The following is a 26,476-nucleotide window of genomic DNA, read 5'->3' as shown; positions in this document are numbered from 1 at the left end:
CACACTTTTCAGTATTACCCATATTGCTTCCAAGATCATCGGAAAGATACAGAAGGTTAACGTGGAAAAGGTTCCGCTTTAGTGCAACAATTCTGTCGTCGGTTGCATTTGTTTGTTTGTTTTTATTGAAGTGAAACATTTGTCAGAGTATCTCCTTTACATAATGCTTCATACAGTACTGTAGGTCCACGGAAAAAGAAATGACGACATAATATCGTATCATATTTTCACTATTTCATCCTATCAAAAACATATGAATAAAAAAGGTTTTCACTATTTTTAACATTAACATTAATATTTACAGCTCACTCCTATTTGATTCCCTTGTACATCCTATAGCAACATTTATGAATATAGAGCATTATTGAAACATTTTAACACAGTAAAGCCAAGTTAAATCATGCGTACGTTTCTTCTAAAGCAAATAATCGTCTCTGTCGAACCTCATAATGTCAAACTGTTACATTTCAGGATTCAAAATTTTAAAAGCATCAAACGTAGCAGATCTACAAGCTTGAGCTTGTGGCTTACTTTTGATGTATTACAGTATTTGTGACCCAGTAGGACGTTGATTTACCAAAAAGATCAATCAATCCATCCGAATGACATGTGTTGACACCAGTGGTGTAAAGCAACTAAGTAGATTTACTTAAGTACTGTACTTAAGTACAATTTTGAGGTATTTTATTTGTACTTTACGTCAAATTTTCCGTACATTTACTTGAGTACATTTTGAATATGGGACTTATGGGACAATTGAGTACTTTTTCCACCACTGGTTGACGGTCTATAACGTGTGTCACATGATGCCCCATGTACCGTAGGTGAACGGCAGTGGTGGAAAAAAGTACTGAAATATTTTACTTGAGTCAAAGTATCAATACTGCAATGCAATAGAACTACTCCTGATTTTTATATGTATATGCATACTGGTCTCTAAACTACCCCCCCCCCCCCCCCCCTGGCCAGCTGGGGGGAGGGGAAAGGAAACGTGTTCCTTCACACGCTACGTCCAACTCGGGAAACTCCCCCTGTCAGGTGAAAAGAAGCGGCTTGGACGCTCACGCATCAAAGGAAGCATGAGGTCAGTCCGTTGCTCTCCCCAGGTTGGCGGAGGGAGTGTAGAGCCCAGGATTACATACAGATAATTGACACTGCGTGAAAAAAACGGGTTACAAAACCGTGGGATAAAAATGAAGAGGCCCAATTTCTTTCCAATATGGCTTCTGAGATGCTTTGTCTCTGCAATTTGAATGTACGTAGTAAACGTTCCTTCTCCCATCGCCGTCTTCGTTCCCTTGAGGCATTATATGATTTATTTTAATCTCATTACGAGATGACCACAATAACAAGGATGAACAGTATTATTAGTATTGAATGAACAGGACGTACTAATTTAAATATACATATAGTACACTATAGTACATTCCAACCAATGTTTTGAGCTTCGACGCAGACAGAGAGAGCGGAAAGTCAAAGTCAGAGAAGGAAGAGGAAGAAGCTGAATGAATCATGGCTGGCTGGTCTCTCGGCGCTAGACGGCGTCTTCCCCCACACTTGCCGTGTGCACGGCGTCCACTTGCCCCGCCCCCGATGGCTTCGCCGCCTGCCGGGAAGTGGTCATCACCAGCCAACGCTGTGTGTGAAATGGAAAGCAGAGAGGTGAGGTTGGTGCAACTTCATATTAACCGTTTGACCAACAGGATTAATTATTAATTAACTATTCGCTGTAACTCACGCCAGGACTTCCCCCCGTTTTACCCTTATTTTGAAGAGGCAAAAAACGCGCCTGGATATAACACATATGTTACTTCCACTGTGTGTGGTGTCGGATCCATATCCATAGCTCTCCCGCACGGCGATGAGAAAGCATTACCGCAGCGACAATCTGAATCCCATCGGCAAATATAGGAAAAACAGCGCCCCCCCCCCCTGTCAACAGTCTGTCTTGAGAGACTATCGCGACCAGAAATGCCATCTGGAACTAGGAATTGGAAAGAAACAGATACAGTGGGTGAGACCCGCCCTTGGTAACCGCCCCGCCTGCCTCTCCTGCCTCTGATCTTCATCGGGTCTCAGAGACCTGATACATTTTGCACAAAGTTCTTCATTTTGTTTTCTGTTTGATCTGCATCACTGCATACATAATTTATTTGTATGTGTAAACTTGAAACATTTGATTATTATTGTACTGGAAAAAGGTCTCTTTTCCCTTCATCTTTATCCTTTTTAGTATAATAGTATTAGTTCACTATAAATAGATGAATACACGATAAGCAACACAAACACTTTATTTAGAACACACCCAAATCAAATCATATTACGGCGTACTTGTTCAATAAATTATTCAAGCAAAGCAAACGGCATAAACAATATTAGTTTGCCTCTAAAAGTTACAAGGTTGCATTCTGGTCATCTGTCGTACGCACCAAGCTGTCAGTCCCTTGTACTAATGCCTTTTAGTCCGTTACCGTATATTGTATTATTTCCCACCACAGAATAACCTTGCGTCAGTGTCACCAGACTATCCATCATAGCTATCCACCTCGGAGTAAAATCTGGTAAGACGGGCAGTGTTGGACTGTCGGTAGGCCAATCAGAGGCAGGCGGGGCGTTACCATGTCTAGAGACGGACGTAGTTTAGAATCATGCGTTGACAACATCACCTAGCAATGCAATGCTAATGTAATTAGTATTATGACGTGATCGACCATGCACACTATACAAGACAAATTGCAGTACATCTACCGCAATGGCGGTGAGCGTGTTAACATCATAGATCTGCTACTTTTGATGCTTTTGTAGTACGATCAGGTATGGGGTTAATTTACATAAAGAAAAAAATAAAACACAAAATGTGAATATGGAGATATTGGGGTTGTGGATGTGATGAGTGTACCTGTTTGGGGGAGCCTTTGGTGGTGCAGAACAGGTAGATATTGGGTTTGGTGGATGTGATGAGTGTACCTGTTTAGGGGTCCCTTTGGTGGATGTGATGAGGGTACCTGTTTAGGGGTCCCTTTGGTGGATGTGATGAGGGTACCTGTTTAGGGGTCCCTTTGGTGGATGTGATGAGTGTACCTGTTTGGGGGAGCCTTTGGTGGATGTGATGAGTGTACCTGTTTGGGGGTCCCTTTGGTGGATGTGATGAGGGTACCTGTTTAGGGGTCCCTTTGGTGGATGTGATGAGTGTACCTGTTTAGGGGTCCCTTTGGTGGATGTGATGAGTGTACCTGTTTGGGGGTCCCTTTGGTGGATGTGATGAGTGTACCTGTTTGGGGGTCCCTTTGGTGGATGTGATGAGTGTACCTGTTTGGGGGTCCCTTTGGTGGATGTGATGAGTGTACCTGTTTGGGGGTCCCTTTGGTGGATGTGATGAGTGTACCTGTTTAGGGGTCCCTTTGGTGGATGTGATGAGTGTACCTGTTTGGGGGTCCCTTTGGTGGATGTGATGAGTGTACCTGTTTGGGGGTCCCTTTGGTGGATGTGATGAGTGTACCTGTTTAGGGGAGCCTTAGGTGGATGTGATGAGGGTACCTGTTTAGGGGTCCCTTTGGTGGATGTGATGAGTGTACCTGTTTGGGGGTCCCTTTGGTGGATGTGATGAGTGTACCTGTTTGGGGGTCCCTTTGGTGGATGTGATGAGTGTACCTGTTTAGGGGTCCCTTTGGTGGATGTGATGAGTGTACCTGTTTGGGGGTCCCTTTGGTGGATGTGATGAGTGTACCTGTTTGGGGGAGCCTTAGGTGGATGTGATGAGGGTACCTGTTTAGGGGTCCCTTTGGTGGATGTGATGAGTGTACCTGTTTAGGGGTCCCTTTGGTGGATGTGATGAGGGTACCTGTTTAGGGGAGCCTTTGGTGGTGCAGAACAGGTAGATGACGTAGCCAGGGATGAGCACCATGGAGGACATGGCCATGAGCCAGCCGATCACCTGGCCCCACATCGGGTACACGTACTTCCCCAAGGTCAGCGGGGTCATCTCTATGGCGCTGAAGGTGAACACTCCCTGTAAACACCATGGCGAAAAGGCATGAAGAAAACGAATAAGAAAACCACATTTTGAGTTGGTTTTAGTCATAGCCTTTTGAGTCAAAATTTGTTTAGTTTTAGTCCCATTTTGGTCATCATATTTTAGCTTTGGTCCAGTTTTAGCCGACTAAATACAGTTGATTTAAAAACATATATTTTGTCGGAACTTGGTGGAGCCGTATAATGCCTGATTTTACTCTTGGTTGCGTGCTGAAAATAGCCAATCGACGAGCTTGTAGATCGTTTTCAGAGCACCCAAGCACAATCAAACATAAAGTTGTCTTTTAGTTCTACTGGATTTCTTCTCCACTATAATCCCCCCTCCCCCCCCCCCCCCCCCCCACTAACTACTACTAATTGTAGTCTAGTTTTTCTGTAATTTAGTTTTAGTCAACGAAATCAGCACTGCAAGGCAAAAGTGTATCCTTTAAGATACAATACAATGAACGTAGGCTACTGGGTCTGCACATTGATTTAGTGAGCATCATGTGCAAACATGTTGGCCGTATATTAAAATCAAATCAAATCAAACTTTATTTATAAAGCACGTTTTAAAACAACCAAGGTTGACCAAAGTGCTGTACAGATCAGTGGCAAAACGGAGACAGGCAAGAGAACACAGAATGTAAACGAGAAACACAATCAGAAATTATGCATGAAAGGTTAAAATAAGCAACAAAAAAAAAAGAGCTAAGATAAAGGAAAACCTAAAATGGACTCAAGAGGGATTGAAAGCCAGGGAGAAAAGATGAGTCTTAAGGTGAGACTTAAAAACATGAATAGATGGGGCAGATCGAATATGAAGGGGCAAGCTCTTCCAGAGCCTGGGAGCTGCAGCCGCGAAAGGGTGCGCCCCTAGTGCTCTTCTTGGTTATTCGGCCCTCTAGCAGTGCCTGATCAGCGGAGCGCAGAGCTCTAGCTGGGGTGTAGGGTTTCACGAACGGGGGGCCAGCCCATTTAAACATTTAAAAGTAAATAAGAGGTCGACTTTAAAATCGATTCTAAAAGAAACCGGGAGCCAGTGAAGGGAGGCCAACACGGGGTTATGTGTTCTCTCTTTTTGGTACCAGTTAGTATATTTGAGTATATTTCAGTGCTGCACAGAAACCGACATTTATAAACTATAGGGCCATTGATCTCTGTCCAATTAGCCAGTAAAACAATAGACTGGGTATAAGCGGTACGTCATCATGGCAGAATAGCTATAGGCCTAATAACATTCCGGTGATATAGCTTTCTTTAATGTAAATTTATTTTTAAATCAATGACAATATACGGCTTAAGTAGAAAAGGTAAATAAGTTGGCATTGTAAATCAACTCGGCAATCAATTCAGTCACAACTAATGAACCTCAGCAACAGGGCAGTGAAATGTGATAAAACTTGGTGGACTCATGAGCAGTTTAAACATCAGTCATCTTATCTGATCAACATAGAGGCAACTGATGTTGTCAATGTCTATAGAGAAATCTCCATATCGTTGCTGTCTAGAAGCTTTTTTATTATCTCCGACCCCAATTCAGTCGTTATGCCAATTCATTCCTCCCCACACACGGCTGTGTTGTAACTTGTCAGTCACTAAATTACCTGCTTGTGACTAGATATGCTGGATCCATTTTAACACAGGTTCTCCTTTGTTCCACATCCTGAAAAGTATAATTGTTTTGGACACACACAAGGTTTCCACTCTACACTGACAATTTGATATAGTGTAACCTGGAGGACTCATGAATGAATTTATACGCGCTTCATAACTATCGGCCATCTTAATCCATTGGTGTTGATGTGACTAATGGTGCCGTCACAGATTGATCTCCATAGAGAGTGAGACGTGATGCCAATGATCCGCTTAAGTGATACAGTGAAGCTGTTATATCAGTCAGGGCCGTATAGGCTAGATGAGAGATGTGATCGCCATGGAGGTTAATTTGATAAGAGGGCTCTATCGACTGGCCAGATGGTTCCTACCCTGCCCAGTGTTGCCATGTCAGCTTATTACTATGCGACTATGGGCTTGCTTTTCTATAGTTTCTTGTAAATAGTTGCAGGTTTTGGGGGGGGGGGCTTTCTAAAGTGTAGTTGCTTACTTTGAGCTTCATTCATGCGTCCTAATGACGTTCTCAAGCATTGTCATGCCAAGGAAACCCCCAAATGCATAAGGCTAAGTAATATTACACAAGAGGGTGTTCTTTATCATCATCGCCATTAATGCACGCCTGTGGTGCCGCAGGAACTCCGAAAGGCATCGCAGAAGTGCATTAATGACGATAAAGATCATCCCTTGAGTGTAATATTGCGATTATACAACAGTTACCCTTAAAACTTAGATCATTGCTGAAAAATTATATTTTTTAATGACAGATGTATAGCCACTACGACCACAAATGTCCCATTAAACTAGTTAGCCTATAGCCAACGAGTCTGCTGCACTCTGGGAGAAAGGCTGAATTATTTGTTTTGATTATAAGCCGTTCCAATATTGTGGTTAAAGCACGGCTAGAAAGCTGTGTCAACCAATCAGATTGCTTCCTCGAAACGACCTGTTGTTTAATTGTCCACGTATCCCTATCTGAAGACATTTGTCATGGACCCCGTATACTACCCGTTTCTTTACAGTGCTCATAATAGTGGCTTATGAAGTCACTTTTTGTGGGGCTTGTTTTCGTATAGCTGGTTGCTTATTTCTCTACTCCTACTGTACATACCAGGCAGATCAGGGGAGTGAAGTACTTCCAGCACAGCTTCCACCAGCCACAGGGACGGTAACCGATCATATCCTCGATGTCGTTGTAGAACCTCTCCGCTCCTACACAGCACAGGTAGACCGAGAGACCAGACGCACACGAGGAGATGACATGACTTGCCTATAGAGCGTCGCAGTCCCGCCCCCTCGAGAGACCCGGAAAATAAATCCCTGTTCATTTTCCTCATAGACTTTTCAGAAAGTATTTATTTAAAGACGTTTACGCCGCGGACAAAGCCAACTCTTGTCGTGACAAATCATGACAACAAACAAAAAATTTCGGGCTGAACAAATAATTAGAAAGAAGAAGAAAACTTCAGGTTACAACACTTTTTTTCTTCTTTGTAATTATTTGTTTGGTCAAAAATATTGTGTTTGTTGTCATGATTTGTCACGACAAGAGTTGGCTTTGTACGACGGTCTTTAAATAAATACGTTTTGAAATGTCTATGGGAAAAATGCATTGGAAACTATTTCCTGGGCCTGGCGTCGTCATGAAAGGTGGCGGGACTGCGACGCTCTATAGAAGTAGGCTATAGGCAAGATGCAACTATTACTTATTTTTCTCATCGATCGTTGTATTCATTAGAACGATTACAATAATACCTGCAATTAATTAAATAGTCAAGAAGTCGGGCAGAAACCTCTTATCTATCCTTTTTTTCCACCACTGTGTAATCGATAGAACATGTCATTTTTGGGGTTCTGCTTATGAAAGCAGCAGGATGGATACAGATTAGAACAACGTTCTCTCCTCACCGTACAGCCAGGCTATGGCGGTGGTCTCGAAGAACACGAGGTAGAGGAGACACATCCCACTGGCAGAGTAGTAATCAAACAGTTTGAACACGTACAGCCCGCCCTGCGCACCATGGGGAGAGACAACACACACACACACACACACACACACACACGCTGGTGTCAGATCTCATGGGTTATATTACAGCTCTCTCTCTCTCTCTCTCGCTCTCTCGTTATGGCCATGAATTATGCATGAACGAAGACACCATGAGATTTTATGGAATCCATTTATCAACATGTAATGAAGCGTGGGGAGAGCTGTTCCCTTGTGCCTGCAGGAAGGTGTGTGTGTGTGTGTGTGTGTGTGTGTGTGTGTGTGTGTGTGTGTGTGTGTGTGTGTGTGTGTGTGTGTGTGTGTGTGTGTGTGTGTGTGTGTGTGTGTGTGTGTGTGTGTGTGTGTGTGTGTGTGTGTGTGTGTGTGTGTGTGTTATACATATCAGTTACATAAGAAAGTATACACACATATACACACATCATATTTTAAATGTTTTAACTGAATCCACCACAAAAATATAGTATAATTTGTGTATAGATCTTCATTTTCAAGACACCCGAAATATCGGCATATTGGATTTGGCTGTCAAAGCCACACACACACACACACACACACACACACACACACACACACACACACTTTACAAATTGAGACGCAGTGCAAACTGAGAACGCATTAAGCTTCTTATGTTCCCAACAGTCCCATTATCATATTCATGTTTGAAAGCAGATTTGATCAATTTTTAGTTAGTATTCTGTTTTATTTTCAATTATGTAATCGGAAACAAACCATTTCAATATGGCAAGGGTTGTTATAACTTTCAGGCCACGCCCCCCGGCTGGGGACCGCCCCAACCATGACAAGTACTTGTTGGAATTGTAGGCATTACATTTAGTTTGATCAACATCACACCAGTGTTGTTGATGTGTGATGTCACGTCAGGGGTACAGGCTTTAGTTTAGACGTATTGGTCCGACTGTCATTAGACCAACAACCTATACCTCTAACCCTAACCACAAGCACGGAGCAGCGCATGTCCGACCGCATGTCCGACCGTTGTTTCCGCACGTCGGTACGTTGGTGTGTCTAATCTGCGTGTGCATCCCAACATCATTCCCTGTGTGATGTCACAGCTGGACCTGTGTGATGTCACCGCACTGACAGCAGTACCTGTGTGATGTCACAGCACTGACAGCAATGCCGGTGTGATGTCACAGCAGTACCTGTGTGATGTCACACCAGCAGTACCTGTGTGATGTCACACCAGCAGTGATGTCACATAAATGATGTCACAGCAGTGATGTCACAGCAGCGATGTCACATCAGTGATGTCACAGCAGTGATGTCACAGCAGTGATGTCACAGCAGTGATGTCACAGCAGTGATGTCACAGCAGTGATGTCACAGCAGTGATGTCACATCAGTGATGTCACAGCAGTGATGTCACAGCAGTGATGTCACAGCAGTGATGTCACAGCAGTGATGTCACAGCAGTAGCCAACCTGTGTGATGTTGGAGAAGCCGATGATGAAGGAGACGAGGCAGACCACCAGGATGAAGAGCTTCTTCCTCTTCCTCAGAACCATGGGGAACTCGTCCATCAGCGCTGTGACGAAGCCCTCCACCGTGCAGAACTGAAACACACACACACACACACACACACGATACGATGCATTGTGAGCTTGTAGATCTGCTATTTTCAAATGGTCGAAATGTATATAGGTTGAAGTGGTTAATGTATGTTTTCTAATTAAAATGAAAATCTAAATGAAAGTAACTAATAAATAAAGTTTTTGTGTGTGTGCGTGCGTGTGTGCGTGTGTGCGTGCGTGCGTGCGTGCGTGTGTGCGTGCGTGCGTGCGTGCGTGCGTGCGTGCGTGCGTGCGTGTGTCTTGCCTGGCTGTCCAGTCCCAGCATCATCAGCATGGAGAAGAAGAGGATGGCCCACAGAGAGGACATGGGCAGCTGGGTGACCGCCTGCGGGTACGCGAGGAACGCCAGCCCAGGACCTGCAGGTCACACACACACACACACACACACACATGCACAGAGGTGCACATGCAAATTTAAACTTTAGCGTGTTGTGTGTTTCAAAACACACGCGCGCGCTCCGGATACGAATAAGTGACATGATTGTGAATACAGAGTGGATCACACACACATCATGATGGGGTTGACCACAGTGTTGATTCCGTCAAACTAATTCGAAAAATACCTTTTTTCACTGATGAAAACAAAATGGAAGCTAAATGAAAACTAAGCTACGACGACTAAAACTAAGGCTGAATATACTGACAATTTCGTCAACAAATACAAACTAGACTAAAATGTTAGGAAGGGACTAGTGGACAAGAGATCTAGTATAAGTGTAATTGTGTAATGTATGGCCCTCATTTATCAATTGAGTGTAAAATCTGCCACAGATTTGAGTGCAGGTTTCGTAGTACACCCACGTCGCCACGGCATTTATAAAGTGATCGCAAACAGCTGATCCTTCCTTAATTTCGTTCTGACGTTAATAAATGTGACGGCTGAAATCTATCTGGCACGCCCTATGAAATCAAGCCTCGCCCTCGTTTTTGCGACTGAACACATGAAGTACGACCTGTGGGAACCATGGAAACCATGTAAAAAAGTTTCTCCCGTGCCTTATTGCTGCCCCTCACCCACCTCTCTCATACACACACAGACGCACGCACGCACACGCAACTTGCAACTTGTTGTATCTTAAATAAATAAACCTGCGTGAATTAAATAAAGCTGTAGGTCTGTTTCTCCTCTCGCTTCGCTTCCCCCTTGCTGCCCGCCTCACCCCCCCCGCACGCACGCTGACGCACATATCGCAATTTGCAAGCAACTGTCACTGTGTGTTGTTAGTTGTACAGTTATATTAAATTATTAAAGTATTTTTAATTTAATATACAACAAGATCTATTAGTGAACGAAAACCTGAACCTGTGAACCATGAATTAAATAACAAATAGGCGCGCGCGCGCGCTCACACACACACACACACACACACACACACGCTGCTGTTTTGCATAGGTGCTGCTCCTCGATCCTGATCCTGTCCTGTCTGCCTGTCTGTCTGTCCGTGACACCGTGATCAACTGACCATGCACGTTCGACAGTCTATTTAGATTGCCTCACAGTCGCTAGTCGCTGCAGTGGATAGGCTGTCAACTCAACTCAACTGTCAATATATGAATGTGCAGCTAAAACCGTAGCCCATGTGGCTGGCACTGGAGGAGTGGTGGTGGTGGGCTGGCTGGGTAGCCTACATCTCCGATGCGGTTCCCACTTGCGCTGGCGGTACATTTGGCATTCGAGCGACGCGTCGGGTTTATTAAACGAGGAGGAGATTGCACATGTAACTCCAGAAAGACATCGGCCTGTAGATTAGGCTACAGTATATAGGCTACCCATGCATGTTGGGACTCTCCGCAGCTGCAGGCAGCACTGCACTATAGGCTATACTTTCCAACGTCATGGAAATATTCCAGCACAGACAGCCCAAATCCTCGCATGTATGCGCTCATGCAAAACACTGTTTAAATGGCTTAAATCAAGTGCGATTTTAATTGTAAAGTTGGAAAGCTCCTATAAATTTAATATGACACAAAGACACATCTTGTAGGTCCATTCCTTTTTCTTTTTCTTTTTTTACATGTAGCCCATATACATACAGTTTTATATTAACATTTTAGGAGTGAATACATATGTTTCGATGCCTTTGGCAGCCTCTCAGCTGGTCAAACAATGCTGCTCCGCCGTTCTGCGACAGAAAAACATGCGTACGCCAGCTGAGGAGCAAACGTGGAAATTGAACGTTGTCACGTTCAATTTCAAGCTTTGGCGGAAATGGTAAATGTCAAAAATGTCGGTAATTTCGGCGTGCACCCATATTTTGGCGTACGCACGGTTGATAAATGAGGGCCTATGAGTGTAAAATCAGTCATTACGACGGCATCATTTTAGTCGACTAAATCAACTGTAGATTTACTCGACTAAAATTAGACTAACACTAAAAACATTCCGGGTGACCTAAAACTAAAATTAAAACTATTCAAGAGACTACGGTATGACCCAAAAACTAAAATCAAAATCAACACTGGATTGTGCTGTGTGCAGCACCTGAGGCCGCCAATTCCTGCACGGGTTTCTTTGTGATGTACGACATGAAGCCGACGATGGAGAAGATGACGAAGCCTGCGAACATGCTGGTGCACGAGTTGATGCAACACACGATGATGGAGTCCCTGCGTGGTGAGAGGAGGAGGAGGAGGAGGAGAAACATGAGCCAGATGAAACCGCACGACCGAAGGGAAGCAAGGCGCAATAATAGGTTTGTTAAACTACTACTTGTAAGCAGTGTTGGGCAGTAACAAGCTATACTGTAGCTACTAGTAATATATTACTGTAATATTACTTTGACCAGTAACAAGTTAACCCATTTAGGCCTGACGTCGAAATTAAAAAAAAGTATTCTGAAAGAATATATATTCAAAGATTTGTTGCCGTATTTCCATGATTTTTCAAAAATAGCAGACCTACAAGCTCGTAGCTTGTAGATCTGATATTTTTGCTTAGTTGCTTAGTTAAAACACCAAAAGGGGTTCCCACCCAGAATGGGAAGCAAGGCGCAATAATAGATTATAGCAATGATAGGTTTGTTAAACTACTTGTAAGCAGTGTCGGGCAGTAACAAGCTAGCTACTAGTAATATATTACTGTAATATTACTTTAACCAGTAACAAGTTAAAGTAAGGTACTACTAAGTAAGGTATTACTCTGCCAAAACAGACGAAACAGAACATCTGGAGACTTGACATTCAGTACTTATGATCAAAATAGGAACATTATTATGGTGTGTAAAAAAAAAGTAATCTATAATTTGCCACGGACAAGACCAAGTCTTGCCACGGACATATTTGTGTTGTGTTGTGTTTCTACTTGTACCATCGGTGTGGTTGTAGGGTTAAAAAATAAGCTACCAGAATCACATTTTGCAACCGTTTCCGGAATCGGTTTTATCACAGCCGTCAGAGCTGATACAGTATGTGGACTTCACATCTGCTATACAATTACAACACTGGTGGTTCTCTGAGAGTGTACAAATGGACCCGGAATTGTTAAAACACCCATACTTGTACACATCATTGTGGTAGGTGTTGTGTCGTGTACATACTTGTACACATCATTGTGGTAGGTGTTGTGTTGTGTTGTGTACATACTTGTACACATCGTTGTGGTAGGTGTTGTAGCTTCCCAGGGCGATGAGAGACCCCAGACCCAGGCCGTAGGAGAAGAAGATCTGCGTGGCGGCATCCAGCCACACCTGACAGGACGCAAACAAAAACGATTTTGCTCTATATATCGTGAACTTCCACCCTTCTACAAAATGAGTTATTAAACGACTTATTGTCTATCAATTGCACACCCCATGAAGCGAAGATGCATGGAATTGTTGGAGATGTTTTGTTTTCCGTCGCATACCTAAGCCAATCATTTGATGACTGGCTGAGATTCCTATTGGCAGAGGAATGTGAGAAAAACTAAAGAATATCCATGTATTCAAGGCTTCTTGGTGTGTATAATTGATAGAGAGTTAACCTCGCGTCACCAGGCCTTCCACCTCTGAGGAAAGCCTGGTCTGTGTTACAAAATTTCTGTGTGAACCGGTCTGTAGCGGATTATATCGTTAGTTACGTCATGTTGTAGTCATTATTTTGTAGTCATCAGGCAGGAACCATCAATCTGGAACGCCCTTCCCTAGTCTAACCGGAAGGAGAACAATAAAAGCGTGACTCGTTCTCTCATAGCCTGCAGCTTTTATTGAGAAATCGGTTTGAGGGAAAGGAGGTTCCAGATTGATAGTTCCTGCCTGATGACTACAAAACCATGACTACAACATGACATGATATCGTCGTGATATCGTTATCCCGACCGGATCAGTAAGACCGAAAAGGAATGCTGCCCAGGCTAATAGAGAGTGTGTGCGTGTGCGCTTACCTCGGATTTGACGAGCTTATTGAAGTCTGGTGTGATGTAGAATTTAATGCCGTCTATCGCTCCGGGCAGAGTGACCCCGCGGACGAACAGAATGATCAGCATGAAGTAGGGGTAGGTAGCCGAGAAGTACACCACCTGACATAATGGAGAGAAAGACAGAAGTACACCACCTGACATAATGGAGAGAAAGACAGAAGTACACCACCTGACATAATGGAGAGAAAGACAGAAGTACACCACCTGACATAATGGAGAGAAAGACAGAAGTACACCACCTGACATAATGGAGAGAAAGACAGAAGTACACCACCTGACATAATGGAGAGAAAGACAGAAGTACACCACCGTTTTGTTTGTAAATACATCAAAGATGCGAATGTAATCCATTCCTAATGGCTGAAGCCTTGGCCTGGTGGTCTCCAACCTTCTTAGAGTGTTTCAACCCTCAACCACTGCACTCTCCAGTTGGCGGGTCAGCAGTGATTGGCCAAGTCACTGCCCCTCTCCTCCAGGCTTCCAGCTATAGACAAGTCCACGGAGGGGCACCCTGCACACAGCCATCACCGAGACGCAACCAGCACTGGGAGAGAGGCCGGGCCACACCTGGCCAACAGGGAAGCGAGAAACCTGCCGGCCAGTTGCAGTAAACCAGTGCTGACCACACCCCAGTGACCGCCGTGCCCAGGGCACCCCCCCACGGACCCGCCCACTGTCATTTCTCTCCTGCCAGAACGAACAGGAAGTTCTCTCTGCCTTGTGCATTCTTGGGGGATAGCAGGCACTGAGAGGTCTCTAGGACTATGGTTTGCCTCCTGCCTAGTGTCCTCTTACGTCTCACCAGACTGTTCGTCTGCGCGGTGTGCAACTGACATAATGGAGAGAAAGACAGAAGTACACCACCTGACATAATGGAGAGATCCAGAAACATTCACACCAGGGAGCGAATCTATATTCCGGAGAGATGAGTGAAGGAAAGAAAACAAAAAAACGTAGCCAGTTTATAAAATATTTTCAATGATGCCTTGCTTCACAGAGCTTGTTCAGCATAACTCCTGGCTTTGAAGCATAACGGTTACATTTAATTGCTAATGTCCATCAAGGCCAGGGCCTTGGGGAATATTTTCTATTCTCTGCTTTCAGCACACACACAAACATTAATATCCAATTATCCTCGCTGCATGTCTTGCTTGAAGAACACGGCTGTAAAAAATGTAAATCGCTGCAACATATTGATTTTAGTTTTTGCGACCGCAGGTCACATTTACTATGAAAACGTTAATTTCCCGTTAGTTAGTCCGTTACCCCTGGCATGACCATAACGTGACTCTTTTTGATACAGAGACAGTCATGGCGTCAAGACTGTTCAGGAGAGGAGGAAAACTGATTTTCTTTTTTTTTATTTAGTTAATAATGCTTCTCTATTATCCCATTAAGACCTGAGGCCGATTCTACAATTACCTTCTCAATCAGCTTCCTCAAAAATGCAACATTATTCAAGATGTTTAAATAAAATAAATAAATCTAAAATAGCAGATGCACAAGCCGCTATTTTTTTAAATATTCAATGATATGATACTATACTATTTAATAAATACCCTTCATTTTGCGCTTTAATGAAAAGTTAAATCACAGAATCAACATATTTTTTATGACGTGACTGATGTGTGTTTTATTTTTAGACCAAAGTGGAAACAAGCCTCTTTATTGTGTTTCTATACTGGGTGATATCATGTGTGTGCTGCGTGTATGTTGTGTAAGTTGTTTCTATACTGGGTGATATCATGTGTGTGCTGCGTGTATGTTGTGGAAGTTGCTGACATGCTCGATCCTTTTATCACTGTTATGTTATTAGACTGACCTTTATCCGCTTGACCCAGTTCATACGTGTGTAGAAGCATGCGTTTTCTCCATTTACTACAACTACTATCGGATCAATCAATGATACCATATACTGTATGCATGTTCATTGTTTTGTTCTCACACATTATTTTCCTTTCCGTGTCTAATATCTTCTAGTCACGTCATGTGTCCTGTGCTTTATATATCTCTGCTGCAAAATATTCATTTTTCAGAAAATTAAAAAATTAATTAATTTTTCAGGAAAACAAAGCAATATTGCCTCATCAAAGTTAGCTGCTTTAGCAGACGGTTTGAGGGTTCAATGGAGGTAAGAAGAGGTTTTGTCCGAAGCACTGTTTAATACTTTCCATTGGTTCTATATTTTTTAACCAACACACAGACGTAAAGGGTGTTCACTAGCACTGATTTATGCAAAAATAACATTTTTTTTTTTTAAAACTACAAAATTGAGTTAGGTGGTTTCCTCCCGACAGCAGCGAAATGTGTGTGTAATAATCTTCAGTGTTTTTGCCTTTGAACACTGGGATTCAAATGTAATTTCAAGTTTGCCTTTTAAGCTTCATATTTTTTTTTACATATACAAAGAAATTGCTGACATATTTAATAATGTAATACTTAAATACTACAAAAAATAGCCAAAATCTACCAGCTTACAATGCATAACGTCATGATGTGTTGCAAGCTTATATAGCTGCTTTTTCTACTGTTTGGGGGAAATAATTCAGCATGGAAACTATTATGATGATTGTGCAAAATAATTGTGATTATCTCAAATAATTGTGATTATGTAATACTTGTGACGGGGCTATAATCACCAAATCCATTCATTAATTAATTCAGAGAGAGAGAGAGATTCTGACCTTCCCTGTCCACTCCACTCCCTTCCAGATGGAGAAGTAGACCAGGATCCAGGCCAGGAACAGCGTCCCGGCCAGGGGCCACCGCACCTCTCCTGGCTCCTCCAGACCGCTGGACAGCTGGTGCATGTTCCGCCTGGACACGTACGCACAGACACACACACACACACACACACACACACACACACACACACACACACACACACACACACACATCCGACGACCTCAGTCCCCACAAAGTATTTCTAAACGTAGCCTCAGTAACAGTAGGTCTAAACCTAATATTATTCCTAAAATCCTCGTACCCGGAAATTATGCAGGAACGCCTACTGAGTACCAAAAAACATTTTGGCCTTGACAGCCCATACAGCCAAACAGAAAAGTCTGATTGTATTTAACAACGTTAAACTCACCAACATTGCAGCTATATGGAAAGCTTGAATTATCCTCTTTCTATCTGCAAAGATTTTGTTTCATAAAAATCCACCGTAGACATGTTATGAGCTACTTTCTGTCAATACATTTCATGCAGGTGATTGTGTCAGTGTTTGGAAGAGCTTGTTTTCAATAACACAATGTCCTGCTGCCTCCTGCATTATGTGCAATAGAGAGTCGCAGTCCCGTCCCCTTTCATGACGACGACAGGCCCGGAAGACAATTCCCTGTTCATTTTTTCCCATGGACGTTTAAAAGAAAAGTGTTGTATCCTGCCCTTTTGTTCTTCTATTTGATCGGCCCAAAATGTTGTGTTTATTGTCATGGTTTGTCACAACAACAGTTGGCTTTGTCCGAGGCTTAAAAGGTCTTTAAATAAATATTTTTTGAAACGTCTATGGGAAAAATGAATGGGGAATTATTTTCCGGGCCTGTCATCGTCATGAAAGGGGGCGGGACTGCAATGCTCTATTTAGAAACAGGAGGTACGCAGGACCGCTGAGTCATTTCCAACGAGGGCTTCCAAACTCCAATGCTCCATGCTGCTCAATGTTTTGCCACTTAGGGTGGCGTGTCCCGCTGGAAAAATGACACATACTCTCTATACAAGAACCGCTGGGGGCGAGTGGTCTGCGGAAGAAAGTGGGGGCGAGTGTAGCCTCGGTCCCAGGCTTACTCACCTGCGAAGAGAAAAGCCTGCATGGTCACAACCTAAGGCAGAGACGGTATCGGCGAAAATGTCAGCCTGAACATCCGTCAGATGCATTTCCCCCAGATACGATATTCTTTCGACCACGGAGAATGTAAACTGATTTGTCATTTCCTTGAGCGGTACTTTCGCCGAAATCCCGTAACTTCCGCCCAAAACAAATGATACCGTCTACACAGCATATAGGTCTTGCCCAGCGAGTGTATTTTAGTGCGAACATTTCGGTTGCAGTTTATAGGCTATTACTATACTTTTTAAACGTAAGTTTTAGGCCGAAAAACTGCCAATCTACAAGCTCTACAATCTACAACGTGTCCTACTTACTCCCAGAATTCGGTGACAGCGCTGGTCAGGTTGGTGGTGTCTGTCAGACTGTAGTTGCAAAAACATTTTTCTGTGTTCCAGGGGTTATCACAGCTCTGCCACGGTAGTTCCTACACACACACACACACACACACACACACACACACACACACACACGCACACACATTTAACATTGTTATTTGCGTTCACATTTAACAAGTCGATGCACACACTTGGGAAACTCAACAATAAGTGTTTCAGGTTACAGATCACAGACACAGGAAGCATCGTGTGTGGCTGGCGACTGCCAATTTTCACAGACACTGAACAGAATTTAGACAATGCGTCTTGGCTTCTTGTGATTCCTGCAATCTGTAGGCCTTTCACCACTCATTTATGGACATTACCGAGGCTTCCAAATATGAACACAAGCAGTTTACATTTGTAATCAAGCCATATAGCATCCTTAAGACATTGGTACTTTAGGACTAAGAATGCCTCTTCCAAACTGTGGTCGAATGTACAACCCACACTTCAGAAATGGTAAAAAAAGTAGCAGATCTACAAGCTTGAAACACAGAGCGAACTGCTACTTTTGTGTGGAGATAAGAGGTTTCTACCAGACAGCAACAATGCATATTAGAATATAATGAGTAACGTACTGATCCAAAGGAGTTGAACAGATAGTAGAGAGCCCAAGCAATGATGATAATATAATATATATTCAGCCAGAAGGACAGAATCACCGACGCCATGCCGACACCTGCAGAGAGAGAGAGAGAGAGAGACCCCCACAGGGGTCCCCAAATGATTTTGGAGGGTCCCCAGATCTTAATGTGCAACATTGTTTTTCCGCTCAACAGTGAGCAAACCAACATACAGTATCGTATAGTAATTTCTATAGTGACGATGTAAGGCCTTTTAAGACCTTTTAATGCCTCTAAAACAAACTATACTATAAAAAATGGTCAAACAATTGTCATTGTTTGTTTATTTGTTTGTTTAGATCAGGCATCTTTTCCACGAGACATGAAAATCATTGAGCACAGACGTCAGTCTATCTGATAAAGTAGTTGATGGTCATCACCGAATACAGTATTTGCTGCTTACGCAGATGAGTGTGATTCTACACATAGTATGACCCGGGTCAAGCAGATATAGTCAATCTAATCATAACAATATCAGATTTCTAAACATGCGTGTCCCAGTCTGGACACTCTCAGGGTGCGTTCGGAAATGCGCACCGGGAATGTGGTCAGTTTGTTGAGTGTGGTGGACGGTGACGTCACAGAGTGCGTTCAGTGTGCCTTATTTACGAACGACCACAGCTGTGACGCATTCACACCGGACGACCCCAGCTTCAGGGTAGGGTCGCTCAGTGCGGGCACTCGGCACACCCGGTGCGCAGCGCACTGGATTTTCGAACGACAACACACCGAGTGCACTGAATAAACGAACGACAACAGAGCAGACCAATGCATTCAGAGCACGGTCTGTCTGTAATTTGCAAGTCTTCCTTCCAATGTTTTTCTGCAAATAGGCTATACCTTTACTACTATGATTTTGTGCGCGCGTGTGCGTGTGTGTGTACAATAATTGTACAACCGTACATCTGCACTTTTTGCAAAAAATCTTAATGAAGTATTCAATCAATCAATGGAAATAAAATAAAAAGAAAGAAACCTCTCACCTTTCATCATAGGAATGAGCCGCCACACCCCCAGACCCCCCACGGAGGTGAACTGACCCAGGGAGGTCTCCAGCAGGAAGAGAGGGATCCCAGCAAACACTAGGGTCAGGAAGTACGGGATCAGGAACGCCCCTGTGTCACATGACCAGGGAAGGAAGGAAGGAAGGAACAGTTTGGTAAGTCTGGAGCCAAATACCCCAATACCCAAAATCTCCGCCACTCGCTCAGTCACACTCGGTCACTCCAGCATGGCGGTGTTACGGTGAAGTTGGTGACCTGCTGAGATATGTGACAATTATGTAGAAATCACATAATGTCAGTGTTTGAAAGTAAATCGTTGCAGTTTGTTTATTAGCAGAGTTTAACCTTGCGGTATTTGGGCCACGTATTCGTAAAAAGACACCCTGATTGTTGGGTGAACCGTGAAGAGGGGCAGGTGCACAAGTGAAGAAAGGGCACCTTGTTGCCTTAATCGAAGATTCATTGCTGACGGTCAAACGGTTCATGAGCTATGTGTGGTCAAAGTTTGCATTTTCATTTGAGTGCTATAGCGCCACCCTTTGGCCAATGGTTGTGGGCTTCGCATCCTCACTGTTTGGCATGGCCCTCTACCATATCTCCAAATTTCCGACTGCACGGTTCAGCCAGAACTGATATTTTTGGCAGAAGGAGAAGAAGAAAAAAAACAGCAAATACTTTAAAGGACCAAGTCCTTTCAGGACTGCTTGGTGGACCAAGTACTTCCAGGACTGCTTGGGCCTTTAAAAAGTGTGTATGGTAGTTAAGTCATACTGTCAGGGATCCCCCACTACATGTTACAGATTTCATTGCAACTTTTTCATAGATTTAATTTCGTAGGCAGCAATAGACTTGTTTGACATGCATTATCTTTTCTTGGATTCATGTTAATGTTTATACTAGACAGTTTATTCCTCTGCACCAACTCTCCAAATATAGCGCATCTACAAGCTCACAATTAATTGCGGTACCAGTTGTGCCGGAATTGTGAGCTGCAATTATTCGGCTAATGCTCCCCATCACACATATATTTGGCAGACCCCCTGTAGTTACTCTGAGGAGGCGGGACCCCTGGTTTATAGTGTAGTTACTTAATGTTTTAATCAACAACTGAAAACAGTGTGTCCTCACTCCTCACAGCCATTTTGTGCTTTCTCAAGTGTCACAATTGGCAGTAGGCTATATTAATAGGCTATATTAGTAGGCTATATTAATACATGAATACATACGTATCATGAGGGTTTGCCACTGACAATCTTCTGAAAAAGTGTAAAATAATTTGTGTTTAGGTATGTTTTGCTTTCATTCTCTCCCCCACAACGGGATGCATTGAAGCGAGCACCCTGGCAATTTGACTGGCATCAACTGACGGTGACAAAGTACTGCAAAGTAATCCAAAGAGTACGATATTTTTTGTGCTTTTTTTCTTCTCCAACGACACAGTCATATATACCTGACAAAATTGCTCAGGCCCGGATTTACCATTGAACTAGGGTGGGCTGCAGCCCGGGGGCTTTTTTTAATGATTATATTGTAAAGTATTGCAAACCAATTCAAGTGAGATTTGTGTTTAGTTATTGTATATTTAGTTGTATTATGGTTAAAACATTGAGAGCTTCTGCTCTGCTGTGCACCCCACAGTGCATGCTGTGCTGTGGGGTAGCTGTGGAAAGCTCTCTCTCTCTCTCTCTCTCTCTCTCTCTCTCTCTCTCTCTCTCTCTCTCTTTCTCGTGGCTGGGTACCCCAAAATTAAACCAAAATACCCCTAATTATTTTCGCCTGTGCTGCCAAGTTGCAAATGGGGCCCTGAAATTTTGTGATGTGATCTAAGATTCGCTTATGTGAATTCCAACACAAATAAATAATGCCAGGACGGGTCACGCCAGGACATCGGCCCTGGCATGGGGAAGTCGTTATATGGTTATGACTGCGTCATGGTGACATGAGCGTGATGATGTGGTCCTCTCCGAAGGCAATTTGAATATAGGATTTGTCTATATAGTACAAACCAGGCTTTTTTAACCCTTTTCACAGCGGATATATGTTGTGGTGCGGCAACAAGGTCATCTGGAGCAAACCAACAGATCATGACATTGGTTTTCCAATCTATAATCCAGAGTGTTATGCAGTATGGAATCAGTATACAGGACAATTGTGTAGTGGTGAAAAAAGTATTCATATTTTTACCTAAGTAATAACTGCAATGTAGTTAAACTCCTTTTTAATCTTTATATATATATATATATATATATATATATATATATATGTGTATTTTTAAATAGCAGATCTACAAGTTCACAATGTGTCACATCGCTATACGCATTGTAATCTTGCGGCTTTGCTTTTATCAAATGGCTGAAGCGGTTGATGCATATTGTTTACAAAGTAACTATAGTATTTAAGTTTTCGTGTGTGTGTGTGTGTGTGTGTGTGTGTGTGTGTGTGTGTGTGTGTGTGTGTGTGTGTGTGTGTGTGTGTGTGTGTGTGTGTGTGTGTGTGTGTGTGTGTGTGTGTGTGTGTGTGTGTGCCTAACGCGTGCTCGCGCAAGTTAGGCTGCAGTGACATTTGGTGGTCAATTAACAAGCGCTATTTCCGTTCTCGGACACAGGGAAAGGCATACGGACACACATTGCTGTCTATAGGAGTGGCTATAGCACCACTCAAAAAGTACTGTCATCATTTACACACGGTCCAACCACCTCTGTCTGAAACGTAGTAAAAGTACTGAAAATTGGAAAAACGCCAGTAAAGTAAAAAAAATAACCTCAAAAGTGTACAGAGTAAATTTACATACTTGCTGCTTTACACCAGTGGTTTTGAACCAGTGGTCCTTGAGGGGGTTCCAGGTGGTCCACAGCTAAATGATGGAGAGTTGGTAACCAAATATTTATCTCGAGTGTGCAAAATGGACCCTTAAAATTATTTTACACCATCTCAAGAGTTAAATTATTGTTAAAAGTATGTTTTTGCCTGTTATCTCTCCTAATGGTACCAACATCCCATCCCAACGACAACAAAATATTATTTCGTTTTTGGTCTGAGAGGCTAAATGTCATCAAATAAATAAACAATGGACCTTGATATATAGGGGTTGAAAACCATCGCTTTACACCACTGCCCTTCACTGACCTCCACCATTCTTCCCACACAGGTAGGGGAACCTCCACACGTTCCCCAAGCCGATGGCGTATCCCACGCACGACAGCAGGAAGTCGAACCTGCCCTTCCAGCCGCCTCGGTCCGGAACATCCTCCTCTTTATTTGTCTTCTTGCTTTCGTCCATAGGGGGCGCTGCTGTTACCACTGCCGGATCCACATCCTCTTTGGAACCCGCTGGTTTGGCCTCCCTGACCGCGGGAGAGTTCAAGGCGACGGCCGCGCTCCCCTGTTCCGTCGTCTTCTTCTTCCCCATCGCGAGGCCGTCGTCGTTGTCCACCACCAGGGTCAGCTGACCACCGGGGTCTCCGTCCGTCAGGACCTCTGGACGCTACGATGAACCGCGTGGGTTATACCTCTGCGTTCGTGGTCCAGTCGGGGCCGCTCCCCTCCCCCGCCACCCCCAGAGTCTGGTGGTTCCTTTTACCGGACTCAGGAACTCACAACGATGGACAGGTACGGAATATAAGCTGCAGGTTAGAAAACAGAATTTTCTCGGTTACGTACTGTATGTATGTGTGGGGCCAGACGTTGTGTTTATTTGCATGCGTCACGGTGCTCATCTACTAAGGCTTATGTGAACACCCCAGACAGTTATTAAGTTACTTGATTCAGTATTTAGATATTTGATTTGAATTTCACCTGCCGCCCCCTTGCTATACAAACCCATTGTAACTTCATACAATCATGATAGGTTCATCGAAAAAACCAAACCTTATTTCTGGTGACTGATATTGTCCTCCTAATACGTGAGGGGGGCGTGGTTTTTCATTCACTGTTTTAATTTATTTTTAGTCATTCTTTTGGAAAGGAAACTCCTCCACGAGGTGGTCGGAGGAGACTAAAACATCAAACTGAATTATTCAAAATAAATGAAAAAAAGTAATTAATCATCACGGCCGCCGTCAAACACAACTACATAGAAATAGACAACCTAGCACAGCCATACCTGTCCTCATTGCGCACGTAAGGCCTCCTGCATGAATACATTGAGAAGCAAACCTGTTTCCCTAAAGCCTCTTTAGCCTACACACACCTGTCGACATGTGGCAGTAAAACCATTCGCAGCATCAAAGAAATTAAATTGCCATGTGCAAGTGAATTAAATGGAATAACATTTGATTGTGGGTTAATAAATATAGGCCTATACAAGGAGGTTAAATGGGAGGCTATTGTGCAGTCAAAGTTACCAATACAAGCTAATTAATTCAGGCCTCAGGCCTACCATTGCGTGGCACATCTATGCACGGAATATCTATGTTCACAGTGAAAGGGGGTGTTGTTGAGAAGAACCACACGTCCACTCCCTACGCAGATGTCCTTTGGGAAACCCAGCCATTATCAATCAACAGTAAAGAGGACGGGCGTTTTTGATTCATCTATCATTGTTAAAATATAGTTTGAAGTATTACTGGGTTTGTATAGGAAGGGGGCAGGGCAGCTAAAATAAATATTAAATATCTAAATACTGAATACTGTCTGGGGTGTTCACATAAGCCTAAGTAGATGATAAAATGAGGTTTCTTTTTAAGTGAAATATCACTTTAAGTTACAAAAACACAAACAAAACAATACAGAAATCTGTAACTCTGTTACAAGTGAAACTTAGGCTTATGTATTTTACTTGAGTAAAATCATAAAAGTTAAGTTATATCATTATCAGGGGTCATTGCCATGCTGGCTTGTATGTGGCAGACATTTTTGTAAAAATTGAATTTGATCACCAAATAAATTAAATCAATCAATCAGTCAATCAATCAATCAATCCCTAGTTAACCACTTAAACCCTCAATACTTAGTTGACTGGGGTCCCCCAGCCCAGGGATCTGTCCATGGTCCCCTCCCTTTCCCTCTACACCAAAACTCTTCACTGAAAATTGCTCTGGTTCAATTGGCTATAATGGTTTGATTTTGACTGGAGACCTGTGACCGTGTTGTGAGCGTGTAGAGATTGGCTATTTCCTCTAAATGTTTCACCCCAGAATGTGTGCCAAATAAAAGTAAGCTGTCCTTTGTTTTGGTACACGGCCCTTGAGATTTATAGGGTTAGGTTAGGTCTTGCATTAAGTTATGAAGTATGGGTCTGAATTAGGAATATAGGGCCGGTATGCAATACTTCGACTAAAGGAGATTGCCACTCAGTTATTAAAGCCACTATATGGTTCAATCTTACAGTCCAGGACAGTTCAATCACTGTTTGCACACATGATTACTGATGTGATCCTGAATGCAGAAACTTTGACTTCAAATTAAAGCCTAGAATATATACAGGACATCTGTGGGATTTATAAACATAAAAAAAGGCTCGCACACTGCATTTTTGTTTTTAGGACACATAACACTGTGTTGATGATGGACTCAGGACTGCAACGTCCACTCTCTGTGTCACTTTAGTTCACTGTGTTACTTTTGTAAGTGAAGGACTACTTTTGCATCCAAAAAGCCCCAATGTTTGTTTTTCAGCGTGCAAGCCTTTTTGTTGTTTGTGGACTTTCATGCTGGCCTCTCACACCTATCTGCCCTAAATAGTATAAGCCTTGAGTTTAGAGAGCAAACCTCCGTACCTCTTTCATGTGTGTAATCTCTGAATACCTCCCATATATGTTCATGTATTGTTAGACCCCAACCTGATGGCAGAGCGCCTGCACAGTGGATGGACACTGAAGGACAGCGAGAAGAATCACAGCCTACCTGTAAATGTATGTTTCCAGGCACCCGGTAAGGTCATTAGTGTGTCCGTCACGTCCTCCAACACAAGCGCCCTCAAATGTCCAGAAAAGTACAGTATTCAATATTCATCCAGTAGTAAAAAATAAAAATAAAAATAAAATAAAGGATCATTTAATCTCAAACTGTGAAAAAGCTTTGCTGTCACACGTATCCTAGTTGCTCTCCCGAGGGAAACGAACTGTCACAATATTCCCAGCTTATACCGGATAGCAGTTTTGATTTTTTTTTCTCCTTCTCTTCAGGGCTGCCATGCAGCGTTGTTTCCGTTTTGTGCTGCCCGTGGGGGGCGGGTGGGCGCTCGGTGGATCCTAGTGCTGTTATTGAGTGGCTGATAATACAGTTTCGACCTGCTTTGATTATATACTGCCTACAGGGTTCACTGGTGAGAAGGCCCTTCAGGCCGTGGGACCACAAGTCAATCACACACACTTCTGACGGCCCCACACCGTGTGTGTGTGTGCACGTGTGTGCGTGCGCATGCGTGATATGTGTGTGTATCGAGGTGGTGGTTGGGGGGGGGGGGGGGGGGGATAGGGGGGTCCGATCATAGCCAGTTACTGTTGCCATGGCTCCCGTGCCCAGTGAAAGAGCTCATGGGGTTTGGTCAAATGAAGCGGGCAGCGCCACATGCGGTGCCCGCTGGCGCGGCTCCCGGAAATGTAGGAAAACCACACAGCAACACACAGCCGATGGCCCCGCTCGTCTCACCATCGTGACTTAACCGCATCACTTCAGCGTGACCTCATGGTATTCAAGCATTCACATTCAACACACATTCGTACGGGCTGGTGAAGGCGAACGCAGGACCGCTTCACATGGAAAAGATAGACGCACAACAAGGGCCAAAATGATCAGTGGTGGAAAGTAACCAAAGTACATTTACAGTAAAGTACTGTACTTGAGTAGTTGAATGACTTTTGGTACTTTAACCCATTCAGGACGGGTCAGGAACCCCTTTTGGTGTTTTAAGCATTATGTTATACTTTAGCTATTGAAAATGTGCAGATCTACAAGTTCATAGCGCGGCACCGAGTTCCGCACCACGAGCTTCTAGATTGCTATTTTTGAAAAATCGTGACAATGTGGCGCAAATCTTTGAACCTTCAGCCAACTGCTCATCACAACGAGTGCACACT

At 43.4% G+C, this 26,476-nt stretch overlaps 1 protein-coding gene across 1 annotated transcript; it reads right to left on the bottom strand.

The window, feature by feature from the left end:
• Positions 1 to 1,534: 1,534 nt before the first annotated feature.
• Positions 1,535 to 23,569, bottom strand: LOC308310654 (sodium- and chloride-dependent GABA transporter 1-like; the record flags this gene model as incomplete). The annotated part of the gene is made up of 15 exons (XM_080757035.1): positions 1,535 to 1,636; positions 3,842 to 4,009; positions 6,737 to 6,837; positions 7,534 to 7,636; positions 9,073 to 9,204; positions 9,467 to 9,579; positions 11,705 to 11,829; positions 12,805 to 12,908; positions 13,583 to 13,717; positions 16,303 to 16,435; positions 17,768 to 17,877; positions 18,409 to 18,509; positions 19,437 to 19,568; positions 22,584 to 22,934; positions 23,560 to 23,569. 15 exons carry the CDS (start codon positions 23,567 to 23,569, stop codon positions 1,535 to 1,537), a joined length of 1,920 nt encoding a protein of 639 aa, XP_080613161.1.
• Positions 23,570 to 26,476: the final 2,907 nt, after the last annotated feature.

This window comes from Protomyctophum bolini (assembly GCF_963924005.1).
Source record: "Protomyctophum bolini genome assembly, chromosome: 23".
Classification (NCBI taxonomy): Eukaryota; Metazoa; Chordata; class Actinopteri; order Myctophiformes; family Myctophidae; genus Protomyctophum; species Protomyctophum bolini.
Note: the sequence above shows the minus strand (reverse complement) of the source record. Positions and strands in the feature narration are given on the sequence as shown.